The 17,882-nt window shown below is 36.6% G+C and overlaps 1 protein-coding gene across 1 annotated transcript in view; it reads right to left on the bottom strand.

Moving 5' to 3' along the window:
* WDR72 (WD repeat domain 72) overlaps positions 1–17,882 on the bottom strand; it is a 225,819-nt gene that overhangs the window by 65,463 nt on the left and 142,474 nt on the right. Inside the window, exon 18 of the mRNA XM_027553965.1 lies at positions 11,654–11,849. Within this exon, the coding sequence (XP_027409766.1) occupies positions 11,654–11,849 (196 nt within the window). The remainder of the gene's footprint in view (positions 1–11,653; positions 11,850–17,882) is intronic.

Raw genomic sequence — 17,882 nt, 5'->3', positions numbered from 1 at the left:
ATATACACTACTATGTATAAAATAGAGAACTAGTGAGAACCTACTGTATAGCCCAGAAAACTCTACTCATTGCTCTGTTGTGACCTAAATAAATGGGAAGGAAATCCAAAAAAGAGGGGATATATGTATACATACAGCTGATTCACTTTGATTCACTCTGCTATACAGCAGAAACTAACACAACATCATAAAACAGCTATACTCCAATAAAAATTAATATAAAAAAGATAAGATATGTGGAAAATTCTGAAAGAGATGGGAATACCAGACCACCTGATCTGCCTCTTGAGAAATTTGTATGCAGGTCAGGAAGCAACAGTTAGAACTGGACATGGAACAACAGACTGGTTCCAAATAGGAAAAGGAGTACGTCAAGGCTGTATATTGTCACCCTGTTTATTTAACTTATAGGCAGAGTACATCATGAGAAACGCTGGACTGGAAGAAACACAGGCTGGAATCAAGATTGCCAGGAGAAATATCAATAACCTCAGATATGCAGATGACACCACCCTTATGGCAGAAAGTGAAGAGGAACTCAAAAGCCTCTTGATGAAAGTGAAAGTGGAGAGTGAAAAAGTTGGCTTAAAGCTCAACATTCAGAAAACAAAGATCATGGCATCCGGTCCCATCACTTCATGGGAAATAGATGGGGAAACAGTGGAAACAGTGTCAGACTTTATTTTGGGGGGCTCCAAAATCACTGCAGATGGTGACTGCAGCCATGAAATTAAAAGACGCTTACTCCTTGGAAGGAAAGTTATGACCAACCTAGATAGCATATTCAAAAGCAGAGACATTACTTTGCCAACAAAGATTCGTCTAGTCAAGGCTATGGTTTTTCCAGTGGTCATGTATGGATGTGAGAGTTGGACTGTGAAGAAGGCTGAGCGCCAAAGAATTGATGCTTTTGAACTGTGGTGTTGGAGAAGACTCTTGAGAGTCCCTTGGACTGCAAGGAGATCCAACCAGTCCATTCTGAAGGAGATCAGCCCTGGGATTTCTTTGGAAGGAATGATGCTAAAGCTGAAACTCCAGTACTTTGGCCACCTCATGCGAAGAGTTGACTTACTGGAAAAGACTCTGATGCTGGGAGGGATTGGGGGCAAGAGGAGAAGGGGACGACAGAGGATGAGATGGTTGGATGGCATTACTGACTGGATGGACGTGAGTCTGAGTGAACTCAGGGAGTTGGTGATGGACAGGGAGGCCTGGCATGCTGCGATTCATGGGGTTGCAAAGAGTCGGACACAACTGAGCGATTGATCTGATCTGAAGCCAAACTTTTCGAATTATGTTCCCAGCATTTAAATGAACCTGTGTATCACTTTCCATCCATCATTCTCATTTCCAGTTTTGTTCAATTGACCTATTAGGAGATAGGTTACCTAATTTTTAATTTTAAGATGTGCTATGTTTATTCTGTACTGTAAAATAATCATTTAATTTCAATTATAAATTTTGGACTTTTTAAAAATGACTTCCTTGGAGAATGCTTAGTACTCAGTAGCATGCCTTCTTCATTTAATCAGCCAACAACATTGATTCTATGCCAGATCCACTGCCAGGCTTTGAGGACACAAAGACAGAAGTGAAAGGATAGAGTAAGAAATTCTGTATCTAATGAAGGAGAGGGAACTGTAATCTGATGATTTGTTACATGTCCTTGGAAGAACTATGACCAGTGAAGAAAAAACATGGATGGAGTGCAAAGAAAGGAGCACACACAGAGGAGCTAAGGAAAGAACTTCTTAAGTTAGTTGGAGGTTCTTAATTCCATTATCTCCCTTTGCATTTTCAAAAGAGGAAAGGACAGAAACAAAGAAAGGCATCAGAATGTATAGAATCCCTTTCTGAAGGCTTTGGTTGTCAGCAGGGTTGGTACTGCCCCCTGGAGGAAGACTTTGGAAACTGCTGAGGCAAGGGACCTTTGCTTTCCCCAATGATTTTGGAAAGGTGAAAATACTTACTGGCATTTAGTGGGCAGGAATAAGAAAAGGCAGATGTCTTGCAGTGCTCAGGATGGTCCTTCACAATGAAAAAATTATCCTGATGTTTCACATGGCTTTCAAGTTTTCCACTGTACGTTCACGGAAAGGAAAGCCCTGCTTATAATTTCTTGAGTCCAGTAACTAACTTTCTTTTACACATAGGGATCTTTCAAGGCTTTGACTGTACCTTCAGTTTTCTAGGAAGGATACTAACCCAAATCCATTTGGACACCAACGTCACCAACAGCACCACCATGCCTGTGCAGGCCTGCATTTGCAGCTGTCATTTCAGCAATGAAATATCTCCCAATCAGCATTTTATTATATCTTTTAGTATGGTCATGCCCAAGCTTTTACCTATTGACATATTTTTATTATGAACCCTTTAAATTGTGTATAAATTATTTGTGAGGTAGGTTTTATTACTTATGAACTTCATTTTAGAATTAGAAAGGGAGTATTAGAAATTGTTAACAATATTTCAGTCCATTCTAGAACTGAAAAGAGTTGAGAAACACCACACTAAAAGTTTCTAAAATTTAAGACCAACTTCATTCTGACTAAAGGCTGGAAGATTGTTCACAGTTACCGTATTCTTCTGTATATTCAGTTACTAAGGGGAACTTTTATATTGCCCCAGATTAGCAGGGCTTCTTGGCTCGATGACAGGCATTCCTGCATAGATATGAATAAAGGGCCCATGATCATCTATATCAGGTAAAAGGAAAAAAAAAGTAACAACTCTTCTTTGAATTAGCTGTCTTCATTTCTTGTGGCTTATTCTCCTGGGTTGCCTTGTTTTTTGCCTTCAAACATCTGTTGGCATTAATTTTTCCTTGTAGCTCTCTAGACAGATATTTAGTTTGCCCCTGAACTAAGAAAAATAAATTAAAAAAAAATGCCTCCGGATTAATATTTTAGAAGAAAACCATCACTGTCCCTATAATGACCTTTCCTATTCCCTTCCTACCTATGACAATTAGCATATTATCTAGCATTTCTTCCATTCTTACAGCACAGTTCTTTGATACATGTCTGGTGCTGTCATTTGTCATTCCTCCACTTATGTAGGCAGCACACTTTAAGGAACACCCGTCATGAGCCACATAGGACATTACCTGCTAGAAGCACAAGACTAATAAATTCCAACTTTTGCCCTCAAGGAGTTCAGAGAGGTGGGAAAGAAAGGGGAATAAACAAGAAATTAGGGTGCCAGATGATATAGACTATTTAGAAAGATATACAAGCAATGTATGAGATGACCTAATAAAAGATTTGTAGTACCTTACACTGAACCTTAGACATAATAAACGGTTAATAAGAGATGTTTACAAGTTATTAAAATTGTTCTAAGGCTGAAAATTGGACACATATATTGACAAGTTAAAATAGTAAAATAAGGACGCTGCCACCAAGATGAATGACATTCTGATGGAATGGGATATTCCAACAACATGAGACAGACTTTATTTTCTTGGGCTCCGAAATCACTGCAGATGGTGACTGCAGCAATGAAATTAAAAGACGCTTGCTCTTTGGAAGAAAAGCTATGACCAACCTAGACAGCATATTAAAAAGCAGAGACAATCCTTTGCCAACAAAGGTCCGTGTAATCAAGGATATGGTTTTTCTAGTAGTCATGTATGGATGTGAGAGTTGGCCTATAAAGAAAGCGAATAACTGACTCATCGGCAAAGACCCTAATGCTGGGAAAGATTGAATACAGGAGGAGAAGGGGACAACAGAGGATTAGATGGTTGGATGGCATAACCGACTTGATGGAAAGCAAGCTCTGGGAGTTGGTGATGGACAAGGAAGTCTGGCGGGCTGCAGTCCATGGGGTCTCAAAGAGCTGGACACAACTGAACAACTGAACTGAATGACATAAGAACATACGGATAATTTTTCCTTCAACCACCATTTCTCTAACAGTTGCCTTGCCGTGTGCTAGACACTGTACTCTCTGCTGAGAATACAAAACTGACTAAATCCCTGCTTTTTCTCTCAAGGAATTTAGTTGTATCAAAATTGTTTCCAGAACTAGGAATGCATATGCATATTGACTAATGTCATTGCATTTAAGGTAGAAACTAATATCACACAAGGTGCCAGGCTCAGAAGTAGAAATGGAGTCAACAGGGAGGAGGCTGACCCAAATGAGTCAGGTTGTAAGCAGAACTCTAGCTTAGTAGTATTGGAGCTGTTGGCTACAAGAGATCATAAATGAACCAGAAATTCAAGAAGAGACAGATAAGTCAGAACCCAGGACATGAATCCAAACACTGAAGAAATAGTGTTTGACACAGCAGCTCCTTAAATACTTCCACAGAGAAGCTGTAGCTGAATGAAGAATAAGAAGACGAGTTTCAAGCAAGTCACCAGGCTCTCTAAAAACATCAGATTGAAACCAGGTCATGACAAAATGAGTAATGAAGAGCTAAATAATCAACCATTAGGAAAGAAGCTTTGGAATGGCTACAAGTGAGATTCATTCATGTGTCTATTTTTAATTTTTTTGTGAGCTTTCTGTGTTCATGTGTGTATTCAGGCTATATCTGGCTGCTACAGGAAAGCAATCAGCTGAGTTTTCTTGTCTTCTTTTTCTATTACTAATTAGAAATTGGCTGAATCTTTAGTACGAGCTACCCTGTGGTCCATCCATTCATCCATCCTCTCAATAATCACTTATTACCAGCTACTAGGTGAAGGACCCTCCCAGGTGATGGGAGGAAAAAAGATAAATAGACCCGACCCCATCCTTGAGAGGTCAGTGTTGGGAGCCAGTCTCAGTTTGGAGAACAATAGTGTGAAATACATTGATTTCAGGGACAGAATCTAGATCACTTTTCCTTTGTCAATAAATTTAAATGGGCATGCAGACAGCAATCGATAAATTGGTGCCCACACAATTGTCACCAAGGAAATATTTAACCCAATTTCTTGATGCTACTGTCTCTACGCAGCTGGGCCAGGTTGGCATTCTGATTGCTCATGAGGAAAAAGGATGATGCAACACTCTAGTTCTTCATATGCCAAGATGAAAATCATCAATCTCAATCTCTGTGAAAGATGAAACTACTTTGGTAAAAAGAGCAGTGAACTCTATCAGTCTTTCTGAGGCGATGCAATCTTAAAGATGATTCAGAGAGGGAAGAAGCGGTGGAGAAGTTCAGGATTTATATAGGGAGAAAGGGAAATGATAAAAATTCTCCATCTATTTTGCAAGAAGCAAAATATAAGACAGAACATATGTTAAACCCAAATGGCAACAGTGTTTTTTGAAAGGTATGCAATGTACCCCAGGTACTAAATTATTTGCTTATCATATGCAAATTCCTCATCATTCAACATGCATATCTTGATATTTAAATATGATTGTCTGTTATATAATTTGAATTAATCTATAAAAATGAAAATTTATATTTCCTCTTTCCCCATACTGCCAACCTTTTGACTAATATGTATATGCCAAATCTTTTTCATATCTACTATTTACCAGTTGGCATTTCCAGTTCCCAACCATAAAACCTTCTAATTTGTAACCACTAAAACTTATGTAAATGTATATTCCAAACAAAGCTATTTAATGTTAAGTGCATCTTTTGTGAAATAGCTTATAGTGTCTCATCCAAATGTTATTAGAAATTAGTGATTTGATATTTGCTCATTAATTGATTCAAGAGAGCATTTCCTCTGTTGTTATACCAAATGTTTGTGGTTCTGCAGCCTTGTGATCCTCGACCTGGGCAATACCTATCTCTGTAACTGTCATATAGGAGACACATGGTAAATATTGATGAATTAAGAAATAGTAAAGGAAAATAGTGTTTAATTGGAAAGCAATGCCGGAGAATAATGAAGAACCCAGATTCTGATGCCTGGGTTTAACTCTTGGTTCTGTTGCTTGTTCGGAAAAGACTGGGAAAGTTACTTCTCTGTATCTATTTTCTCATCAATAAAATGGTAATAACAATACTACCTATCCCCATAGACTGTTGCCTGAATCAAATGATTTAAGGTACATGAGGCACTTAGAACATACTAAGCCATATCAGTGTTAGATGTTAGTATTATCATCACTATCACTATCATTGCTATTCTAGACGACTGAGAATTCCCTGGTGGCTCAGATGGTAAAGCGTCTGCCTAAAATGCAGGAGACCCAGGTTCAATCCCTGGGTCAGGAAGATCTTCTGGGGAAGGAAATGGCAACCCACTCCAGTATTCTTGCCTGGAAAATCCCATGGATGAAGGAGCCTAGTAGGCTATAGTCCATGGAATCGCAAAGAGTCGGACATGACTGAGTGACTTCACTTTCACTTTAATTAGGAGAGGAAGGCATTGGCACAATGAGATTCAAAAAGGGCACATGCTCTCCAGAGAAGAAATTAAGGATGTATGGGTTTCTCTCTAATGTTCAGGTTCCACATTTATGCATGTATGGATCAGATAATTCTGGGGAGAAAGAAAAGGGCGTAAGTGTCTTCAGTGGTCTTTGAAACAGCTGCCTTCTCCTACTCCAGCTTTTTGTGCTTGGCTAAATTATGTTGATCTTTCAAGTCTTGCATTAGGCATCTCTTCTTCAAAGAAGTCTTCTTGACCTCAAATCTGGGTTAGGTACTGCTGTGATGTGTTCCTGCAAACTCACCCATAGCATCTGATACACTATGGTCTTCGACTGGGGATTTCCAATTTGTTCTCTGTGTACCACCAATTCATGGATCAGTACACAGAGGCATAGAGGAGTGATGCATAAAGATGTATTCAAAGTTTTGGAGCTAGCACAGTATGCAGTACAGAATATCAAGTTACCATCCCTTCATAACCAAAAGCTTATCATATCTGCCTTCTGAGTCCACCCAAAGGCTACGGTTGGGATACTTTCTTGCAGAAAATACAAAGAACTCTGATGCATGCATCACCAGTATATGTATGTTTTTTATAAATAATATACATCCTATTAGTATATCAACATTAAGTCCATTCTAAAATATACACGAAAATAAGAATTTCAAAAGGAGAACATTAACACACACATACACACACAACAGTGCTTTTTTGCTTAAGATTGCATTATTAGAATTATCTTCAATCTTAGTTTCTTGGCTAGAAACTTTTGCTCATTTTCTGAGAGTTACTTTAGTTAATGCTAGAAAATAAAATCTGTAGGTCATCTGAGCAGGGACACTTGAAACTGAACATAGGAGAGGCAGCCTTCTGGGAAGTGAATCTTCCATTCTCTACCCAGAATATCCTGTGGGATACTGCACTACCCAACATAGGAATCAAATCAGCTTACCAAGGTCAATCTATGGATCAAGGATACTTTTGTTGGAAAAAATGCAAGTATAGATTTTGATTATCTCACTCCTCCATATCCATTTCATCAGCAAATACTTTGGCAACCCACTTCAGTATTCTTGCCTGGAAAATCCCATGGACAGAGGAGCCTGGAGGCCTGGCGGGCTACAGTCTATGAGGTTGCAAAGAGTCAGACATGACTGAGCAATTGAGCACAGCACCTTTATATACATTCAAAATCTGACCACTTCTCACCTTCTCCAACCAAGCCACCATATTTGTTCCAAGCTGCCATCATTTGGATTAGCATTATAAGGCCTTCCAACTGGTCTCCCAGCTTCTGCTCATGGCCCTGAACTTTAGGCAGTGAGATCCCATTAAAATATGTGCCCATTGTCTGTTCTCCCATTTCAGAGAGAAAGCTTAAGACCTCAGTCTGATACACAAAAGGCATTCTATGATGATCCCCCATTACTTCTCTGCTCCTTGCTCACTTGCCTTACACAGATTTTTTCTAAATTACTTCTGTGCCTTTAAGAATGCATTGGCCTTCTCAGCCTGAAGGCCTCAAAGGAAAAGGAAGATGTATTTACCATAACTAACAATATCAGGAAAGAATTTCCCTATGAGGTAGTCAGATACTATATTTCAAAGCCTTTCTACAACTACACAGATTTCCTTCTGAGACATTCAACAAGCAGATGAAAACTGTCCTGTGCCGGTTTTTCTACTGATGGCCACCAGGATCACAAAACTTTTCTGTTAAATATACCTTGATTTACTACAAAATAATGGTTTTATTTAAAGAGCACATTTTCATTATTTAACTTTGCAGATAAGACTTTGAAAATGATGCACATAATAAAGATTATTTGCAATACCCTTATTTGATGTATCATCTTCACAACCACACAGTTTAACATGAATTTAAATTCAGCCAGTAATTCTATGGTGACAGTTTTATCTACAAAGCCTCCATTTCTATTTCAACCAATTTATTTAATGAAACAATTCAGAGTACTTGCTTAAACTGATCCAAATAACATTTTTAAAAAACTGAAGGGAAATAGCTTTCTAAAGCATTTTAATAATAGAAACTATTGTTGTTTTTTAAAGTAGTAAATCTTAACCTCAAATGTGAGTGCTAATTATACAATTTCTTATTAAAGAGATTCAAGTAGATCGCAGTGTGATCGTTATAAAACTGTAAACTCAGATAAAATTCACAGATCTCCTATAAAATACTGATTCACAAATATTAAGACCTCAAATAAAATACAAGCTGTGAAATGTAACAAGTGAAAACACTGAAAAATAAGATACAAAATTATAAGGTGCAAACACACATTGTGCTTCAGTTCTCACTTTGCTGATTTCCATCTCATGTACAAACCTTTCAAGAAACCTGGTGATTTTCTTTATGAGGGCTGTGATGACAACGATTGAACATTCTGCATTTTCTTTGTTAATAGAAAGTATGATTTATGAGAGAGGAATAAAAATCTAAGAAAACCACTCAATAAATTATTCAATTTTCAGATCAAGCTGATTTAGAGCAAATTTCCTTCATGCTGCAAGTGTGGAAAATGCAGCTTATTGGATAAAATGAGTGTTTAAGAGAATATCTGGAACTGTTTCCTTGTTTTTAGTAATTTGGTGACTTTAGACAAGTCATATACCTTCTTTAAGTCCAGTTTATTCATTTAAAAAATGAAATAATAATAGGAAGCATGTCTCAAAGTGCAAGAGATACACTACTAGAGACATTCAAGATACCCAGTATGGTAATGAACTTTTTTCCAAGTACTATTTATTTCTATGTGCATGAGAAAGATACATAATTAGTATGTTAACCTAAATATTTATAGAGGCTTATGTCAGGAAAAGCCTAGGTAGCACCATGGAAATCTCTCTTCCTCAGATAGTAGTTCTTTTCAGCTGTTAGAACATAGTAAGAGTACAATAACTGTTGCTGTTAATATTATTTTTCCTTATGATATATTAATATTATTGTCATATTACCACAGCACTAATAAGCCAAACATACTATACCCAACATAAAAGAAGTTTATGAGTATCTATACAAAAAATTCATCTGTTACTTTTGAAATGATTTACAAATAAAGTGCAAGAAATCAAGGAACCAAGAAAGAATAAATGAAAATAGAAAAACAAACAAAAACAAGTAGGGAGAATGGGAAACTCATAGAGGAAAAATGAGCAAGGACCTGATAAAATTAAACAATATAAACCATTTATCATAAGAACATTTGATAAAATGATATGTTGCAGTCACACTAAAGCTAAGTAAATCTGCCTATAAAATTTGAGGTATAATCATATTTGGTGAATACCACCTACATCATCCTCTTAACCTTTGAATCAGGATATCTGAGATAAATAAAATAGCTTTTTAGTTATTTATTTTTTAAAATTCCATCAAGTAGTGCAGTGTATACCACTAGTAAAGATCTAAAGCTTTTCCTGTAATTATTAGCTCCTCTGAATAGTTTTAAAATTAGTTTTGTTTATTTTTTCCAAAAGAGGAAAAATGGCAATGTTAGTATCCAATATAATATTGCTTGCAAATTTTCCTCTTCAATGCTTGTTATTTGCTTCCTATATACTTGCAATTGGAGTTAATATTTTCATATAAGGACTGTTTCCCAGGAGAATATACACTTATTTGTGAAAATATTATACTTATTTTAAATAAAATATTCTAAATTTAATCCACCAACATATATCAAGTAGTTTTAATATTTTTGTGTTCCAATTCTTATCACAAGCTAATCCTAAATTTTCTAAAGGATCACTCAATAATGATAAAGATAGATAATATTTACTAAGATCCAGATTCTTTAGTCACAGTAAGATTCAGTTCCATAGAATTAATAATTCTCAATAATTCTCAATTATGATGGTTCACCAGAGAGCCCAATCTGATGAAACTTCAAATAATGAGTAAGCCATGTGATGGCAAAACTCATAAAAATTTCACCTTGATAGCCTGCCAAGAATATCTCAACCAGAAATGAGGCTTATGGGCCAATGGATAAATTAGACACTAGGGATAAGTAACAGAAATACCACCAAGTGAGAATTAACACGTGATGAATGACACTAGCTGCCTTTGGAGAGACACTACAGGTGTCTCTCCAAATGAATCAAGAACACAAACGTAGTCAGTGCAATTAATTTAAAAAGGAATTTTTCTACTTCTTGTTTGAAAGGTGTAATACAAATACAATTATGTGACATGAACAAACAGGAAGGCCTTAAAGCGAGTAAATTTGCCAGATAATTAAAGCTAATTTCTTTACAACAAAAAAACAAGTGACTTTGAAATCACCACTGAGTTTTAACAAATTACTATCTGAATTTACCAGCCTCAGTGACTTTCTTGGTACTAGGAAATAGTCCATCTATTTTGATCTTTGGCCTTCTTTGAAAAAGCCTTTTTCTGCTACATATCCTCTTTCACTGCATAGTGCTCTCTAATCAGTAATCTTATAAAAATAAAAAGAAGAAATAAATATAATACATTTTAAAGAATAATACCTGTTTTAAGATTTAACATTTTAAATATAGCAACATTTCTGAGTCCCAAATAAAATCTCTTTTAAAGAGCTAAAAGAAGTATCTAAAATTTTTTAATAATCTGAAACATGTAAACTTGTAACATGTTTTCCTGAGAAATATATATAATAATATTATATGTTTATTTTTTCATCAAAAGCTTACTAACAAAGTTGAAAATCAAAGTTTTGCTTGATTTTACTATTTTTTAATTTTCACTTTTAAGTCACAGATAACAGGCTAAAAAGTCAGATAACATTATTCAGCAGAAATTTAGATTCACTTTCTAGTCAAAAGCATAAACACTGTGATTATAAAGTTACAGTGATAAAATCTATTACAGAATGAATCAAGTGGTCCAACTATAAAACAGTTTACTTTTAGTTTCTATTTCATTTCTTATCCGCCCCACCCCGAAAAACAGCACATGGCTATTATCATGTTATCAAATGAACACAAATTTAGGACCCATTATTATCAGAGTATTCTTATAATATATGTCCCATTAAGCTATTATTGTTACTTCTGTTTTCATTTTTACTGTCTTAACTTTAAAACACTTAAACAAAGAACATAAATTTTGTTTTGTAAAATATTTATTAATTATAATTTAGAATTAGAAACTTGACAATTATGAGGAAATTGATAGCAGAATAGGTCAGAAACAGGGCACTTAGCTTGGCTTTTGCAGAAATGATTTATTGTGAACTCATATTCTCAATATGCTCTGAGGAGTAGAAAAAGTTCTGATGAAAGAGATTGCCAATAAATTTTGCACTTACTTTGCAGAGGAAAAGTGTCTGTAGTACACTGTAACTCAGGTTCCTTGGCCCATTCAATCTTCGGCAGCATCTGCATCATCTCATAGTCACCATTCTTTGCCACAGACTCTGGTTCACTGTTGACTGGTGTCTTTCTTAAAGTCTTCATGTGCTTCTGAACTTCTGCCAAAAGAACAGCTTGTATTGCTTCAGTTACCTGTAAAATTTATTTTTTAAATTGAATTATTTTTAGGGTTCACAAATGCTCGGGGTCTTATATAAACCCCCAAGCCTGGAATTTTGATTTGAACGCCTCACATAAATTGTAATGCTCCATTCCACCAGAATTACTATCAGAAACAACTGAAGTGCAGCTACTGGAAACTAGCATCCAAGTCATCATACTGTTCTTTTAAAAAAAAACTCAAGAGATTAAAAAAGGAAAATTTAAAGAAATTCTCCATTCTTTCTCATAAAATATTTTCATTTTCACCAGGAAACAAAATTTGAATATATCACATTGTTCTTAAAGACAAGTTTAGTTTCTGAATGCCTAGTACAATTTAACTAAACACACTTGATTTAAAAAATACAGAAAATTAAAGACAAAACTTTAATAATAAATCTCACTAAACCGTGTATATGTGTAAATAGTTTCACATGGCTTAAAACGCTGCAAAGCCTGCCTTCCAGTTATTGTACATAGACAGTCAAGAACCACAGTTGAGGGGAGAGGGAAGGGGGATGTTTATCATGAGGTATCCAGTGGTGGTAAAGTGGATTGGTATTGTACCTGTCTCCTGAGAACCCAGTGTGCAGGTCAAGAAGCAACAGTTAGAACCGGGCATGGAACAACAAACTGGTTCAAAATTGGAAAAGGAACATATATATGCCAACGTTGTATATTGTCACCCTGCTTATTTAACTTACATGCAGAGTACATCATGTGAAATGCCAGGCTGGATGAATCATAAGCTAGAATCAAGAAATATAAACAATCTCAGATACGCAGATGATACCACTCCAATGGCAGAAAGCAAAGAGGAACTAAAGAACGTCTTAATGAGGGTCAAAGAGAAGAGTGAAAAAGTGGGCTTAAAACTTAACATTCAAAAAAACTAAGATCATGCCATTCGGTCTCATCACTCATGACAAATAGATGGGAACAAAGTGGCAAAAGTGACAGATTTTATCTTCTTGGGCTCCAGAATTACAGCAGACAGTAACCGCAGTCATGAAATTAAAAGACACTTGCTCTGGGGAAGGAAAGCTATGACAAAACTAGACAGCATGTTAAAAAGCAGACACATCACTCTGACGACAAAGTCTGTAGAGTCAAAGCTATGGTGTTTCCAGTAGTTGTATACAGATGTGACAGTTGGACCATAAAGAAGGCTGAATGCTGAAGAACTAATGCTTTCAAATTGTGGTGCTGGAGAAGACTCTTTAAGAGTCCCTTGGACAGCAAGGATATCAATCTTAAAGGAAATCAACCCTGAATATTCATTGGAAGGAGTGACACTGAACCGGAAACTCTAATACTTTGGCCACCTGATGTGAAGAGCTGACTCACTGGAAAAGACCCTGATGCTGGGAAAGATTGAAGGTGGGAGGAGAAGGGGGAGACAGAGGATGGTTGGATAACATCACTGACTCAATGGACATGAATTTGAGCAAGGTCTGGGAAATAGTGAAAGACAGGGAAGCCTGGCGTGGTACAGTCCACAGTGTCACAGAGAGTCAGACATGACTTAGCAACTAAACAAAAACAGCAATCTTGTGAGACTTTTAGGCTCTAGGGACACTCAGAGAGTTTATGCTGATGGCAGATGCTCAGTAAACAGCAGGGGAAGAAGAAACTCTATTCTAAACTCTATTCTAGAGTTTTAAATATAGGGAACATCCAGAAAGTATCAGAGTAGTTTCCTGATCACTGATCATCCCCCTATTCTTGGCCATTCAGATGCTTGGTTGGGTTGTGGCAAAAAGGCTCATGAATGATGTGATTTTACTACTGCACACCGGATCTATTAACATTGTAGTACTGCCTGTTACAATAAAGGTACATAATCCTTACTCATGCATATTATGTGATGAGATATTCAACACTGTGAATGCTGTTGCATACCATGAATACAACATAAAATTCTACACATTATGGTACTGATGACTCATGCTTATTAATATCTACCATATGCTGAAGCATATATTAACTATTAGCTATGATATCTACTAACATACTATTTTAGATCACAATAAGTAAACCACACTTATCATATAGATATTATGAGGGGAAAACCTGTATTAATTATTCATGGATAATTTTACACCATTGAATTTATGTCATTTTAATTTTATCACACATTTATTTGATAGCACTGCCTCCAAGATATGAGTGGTGTGGTATAAAGAGAAAGAGATCTCAATCTGAAATGAGAAGGTCCAAGTTTCTGATCTGACTATGACAGTTATTACAAATGCAACTTTTGACAAGTTATGTACTTCTCTGGGACTTTAGGGGACACATGTATACCTATGGCTGACTCATGTTGCTATTTGACAGAAAACAACAAAATTCTGTAAAGCCTTCAATTAAAAAAAAACCCAAAACCCCCAAACAACAATATGTGATGCTGAGAGAGGCTAAGATGAGAGCTTTCAATCACAGTAAGCTGTATGGAACTTGCTTCTGTTTCTACATATAAAAATCAGGAAGATATTGGAGGATATCCTTGGACCTGTAGTACATCCAGACTATGGTCTGTCCCTCGGAATGGGCAGATTGGCCATACGCTCCCATAGGATTATGGATGCCCTCTCACGACTGTGATTTAGCATGTCCTCTATCTACCAGATATAATATTCTATAACAACCTGGATCAATATTCTTTCTTAAAAATATACAGAGATTTATGGAACTTCAGTTAATATGTCTAATTATTAGATTGACCATATTTTATAATTGTTAAATTTTGTAATTTTTTAACATCTATGTCACTATAAATATGTACTGCAGGAATAATTACTATGAGTATCATTAAAAAACAAGATGAAGTAGAAACAGCAGGATAAAACATATTTACTGCAATGAGCAGGACAATCGGAGCCACAGACCTTAAAAAGTGAATACAGAATGGCACGTACCCAGTTGGAGGCAAACTCAAAATATGCATTTTGTGCTCAGTGTGAGATCAATACTCAGAGACATGGTACAATTTATATAAGCATATAATAATGCTGTGGTATCTGTTATACACTGAACACTGCTGCTGTTACTGCTGCTAAATCGCTTCAGTCGTGTCTGATTCTGTGCGACCCCACAGGTGGCCTCCCACCAGGCTCCCCCATCTCTGGGATTCTCCAGGCAAGAACATTGGAGTGGGTTGCCATTTCCTTCTGCAAACTAATACTGAACACTAAAATCATGCAAATAGAGTTGAAATAGATTTTGTGTACTTTAAAACTATACATGATAGAAGGTAAAATTTAATGATAGTTTCTGACTATCGATACTTAAGTCTCTCTAGCATGTAAATACAGTAGATAATTTTTGTAGATAGGTAGTATACATAGAATTTTTCCCAACAAATATAAAATCTATAGATATTATATAACTTTGTAATGATAATAATGAACCGGAATTGAAAGCACAATGCAATAAAGCTGTCTCCCAAATGCATATATAGTTTTTCCTGAAAGATAGATACATGAAGCATTACAATTTATAAAAGAAGGTGCAGATTTAAAATGAAGTTTGAAAATCCATTGACTGAGAAAAGAGAGCCACATCTGGACCATACTTATTAGCTGGAAGTATCACTGTGCCATACTACTACTGCTGCTACTGCTGTCGCTTCAGTCGTGTCCGACTCTGTGCGACCCCATAGACGGCAGCCCACCAGGCTCCCCCATCCCTGGGATTCTCCAGGCAAGAACACTGGAGTGGGTTGCCATTTCCTTCTCCAATGCATGAAAGTGAAAAGTGAAAGTGAAGTCGCTCAGTCGTGTCCGACTCTTAGCGACCCCATGGACTGCAGCCTAGCAGGCTCCTCAGTCCATGAGATTTTCCAGGCAAGAGTACTGGAGTGGGGTGCCATAGCAAGCTAAATTTTTTTAATGGTTTTCTGCTAACACCTTGAAACAGCAAAGTATTGTAAAATAGTACACAGCATTATGAAGACTCATAAGAGCCCCTGTGGCCTGCATATGGTTTCAATGTCCAGACTTTCTGGTATAAAAGCATTTTCCCAACAGTCAGACTCACACTAGCCTTTCATGTCTTTTCATCATTTCCTTGAAAAAACAATACTTCTCTCTGGTGGCCTGGATTTCATGGTTTCTCCTACCAGTGTTAGAGTATAAAATTCAAAGAACTTTAGTGTTGCTTCAGAAATGTGCAAGTTAGCAACCCCAAAACTCGCTGTTGCTTCTCCAGCATTTATTTCTATGTCGGGCATATTTCATGTGTAAGAAACAAAAGAGACAATCTGCAAACTCTTTCATCTGCAAAATTAACTTGTCCTTACTTATTTGCTTAAAAATATCCCCTTCAATTTCTGAAGTAGGATTTCGCTCTGTTTTACAAAATCATTACCATTGCCAGTATTCTTAAAATACATTGAAAAGCAGATTCAAATTAACATGTTTAACTGCTTAAATGAACACCTTTATAAGGAATTTGAGGATTGGTTATTGAAGCATTTATATGTATATTTGCAACAGCCTCTGTTTTTCCTGAAGGACCCAGGAATTCTCATTTCTATAGTATCTGTCCTGTGCTCAGATGCTCAGTCATGTCCAACTCTTTGCGACCTCATGGACTGTAGCCTGCCAGGACCCTCTGTCCATAGGATTTCCCAGGCAAGAATACTGGAGTGGGTCACCATTTTCTTCTCCAGGGGATCTTCCCAACCCAGAGATCGAACCTGAATCTCTTACATTTCCTACATTGACAGGCGGATGCTTTACCTCTAGCGTCACCTGGGAAGCCTCATTTTTACTTTACACATGAGGAAAATAAATAATCAACAAGTTAAACCTATCTTCCAGAATCATTTATCAGGTTAGTGGCAGAAATGAGAGAACTTTGAAGCTTAAACTTCATACAGAGTGAGTAATAAATGTTCTGGTAATATTTGTCCTGCTGCCAGCATTTTAACAAGGTCATAGAATCATAGAACCTTAAGGTCCATTAGTCCAAATATGTCCAAACTACATTAAAATTTATTTGATGGTCAAACGGACAACTACAAAAGATCTTTAATTGGAGCAATTCAGAATAAATGTTCTGCTTAATTCTTTTTTCCCTAAGAATTGTTTTCTCCACTGAGAAATTCTTTGGCTACTGGGGAAAAAAGAATTCCGTCTTTAATAGAGACTCTTTCACGGTGCTAGCAAATCTGCTGGTAAAGTCAACATATACTGATGTTTATTTGATTAACACAGAGGCTTTTTCATAGCTATTCAGACATTCACTAAATATTTATTAACTGGCTGCTGTCACTTCTGCTTTTCTGTGCATTAGTGAAAGCAGTGAGTGAGACAGGCAAAGTCCCTGCTCTCAGCAAGCTTCTGTAACAGTGAAAAGACAGAAAATAAGCAAGCAAAAAACAAATGGTAAAATCTCCATTAAAAGCAAGCCTAACAAAGAAAATAAAAATGGATACTGTGACAGTGACTGGAGCAGTGGGGAGAGACAGGGTACAGTGACAATATTAGATGGAATGATCAGGGAAGACTTCCCTGAGAAATTGGCTTTTACGCAAAGATCCAAATGATGAATGGGAAAAAATGAGAATTCTAGTCCGAGAGAACAGTAAGGTCCTGAGGTGGAAATGAGCTTCGTGAGTTCTAGATATAATAAGCAGATCAGTGTGGCTAGTGAGGACGGGGGAGAATGATGAGGAAAGAGGTCAGGCTGGGGGCAAATCATGTAGGCCATGGCTTTAATGACCATCCCAACTGTGTTATTTGGTTTCATGGTATCAACCCCCACAGTCTGTTCTGAATCGACTTTCTTTGTTTTCTTGTAACCAAAAATAACCATTTGTAATTGGCATTATTGCTATGCTTGTCTTGCAAATGTGACATTTATTTAGCCCATGAAGAATAAAGTTCCAGTTAATATTCATCTAATCAATGCACAGATATTTATTGTATTATGTACAAAGCTATCCACACATACACAAACAATCCTTGAAATAAGGAAAAGACTTAAATTGGACATTGAGTAAACGAGGTCTCTAAATCA

Source organism: Bos indicus x Bos taurus, chromosome 10 (assembly GCF_003369695.1).
Source record: "Bos indicus x Bos taurus breed Angus x Brahman F1 hybrid chromosome 10, Bos_hybrid_MaternalHap_v2.0, whole genome shotgun sequence".
Taxonomy (NCBI): Eukaryota; Metazoa; Chordata; class Mammalia; order Artiodactyla; family Bovidae; genus Bos; species Bos indicus x Bos taurus.
This window is presented reverse-complemented; position numbering and strand designations above follow the sequence as displayed.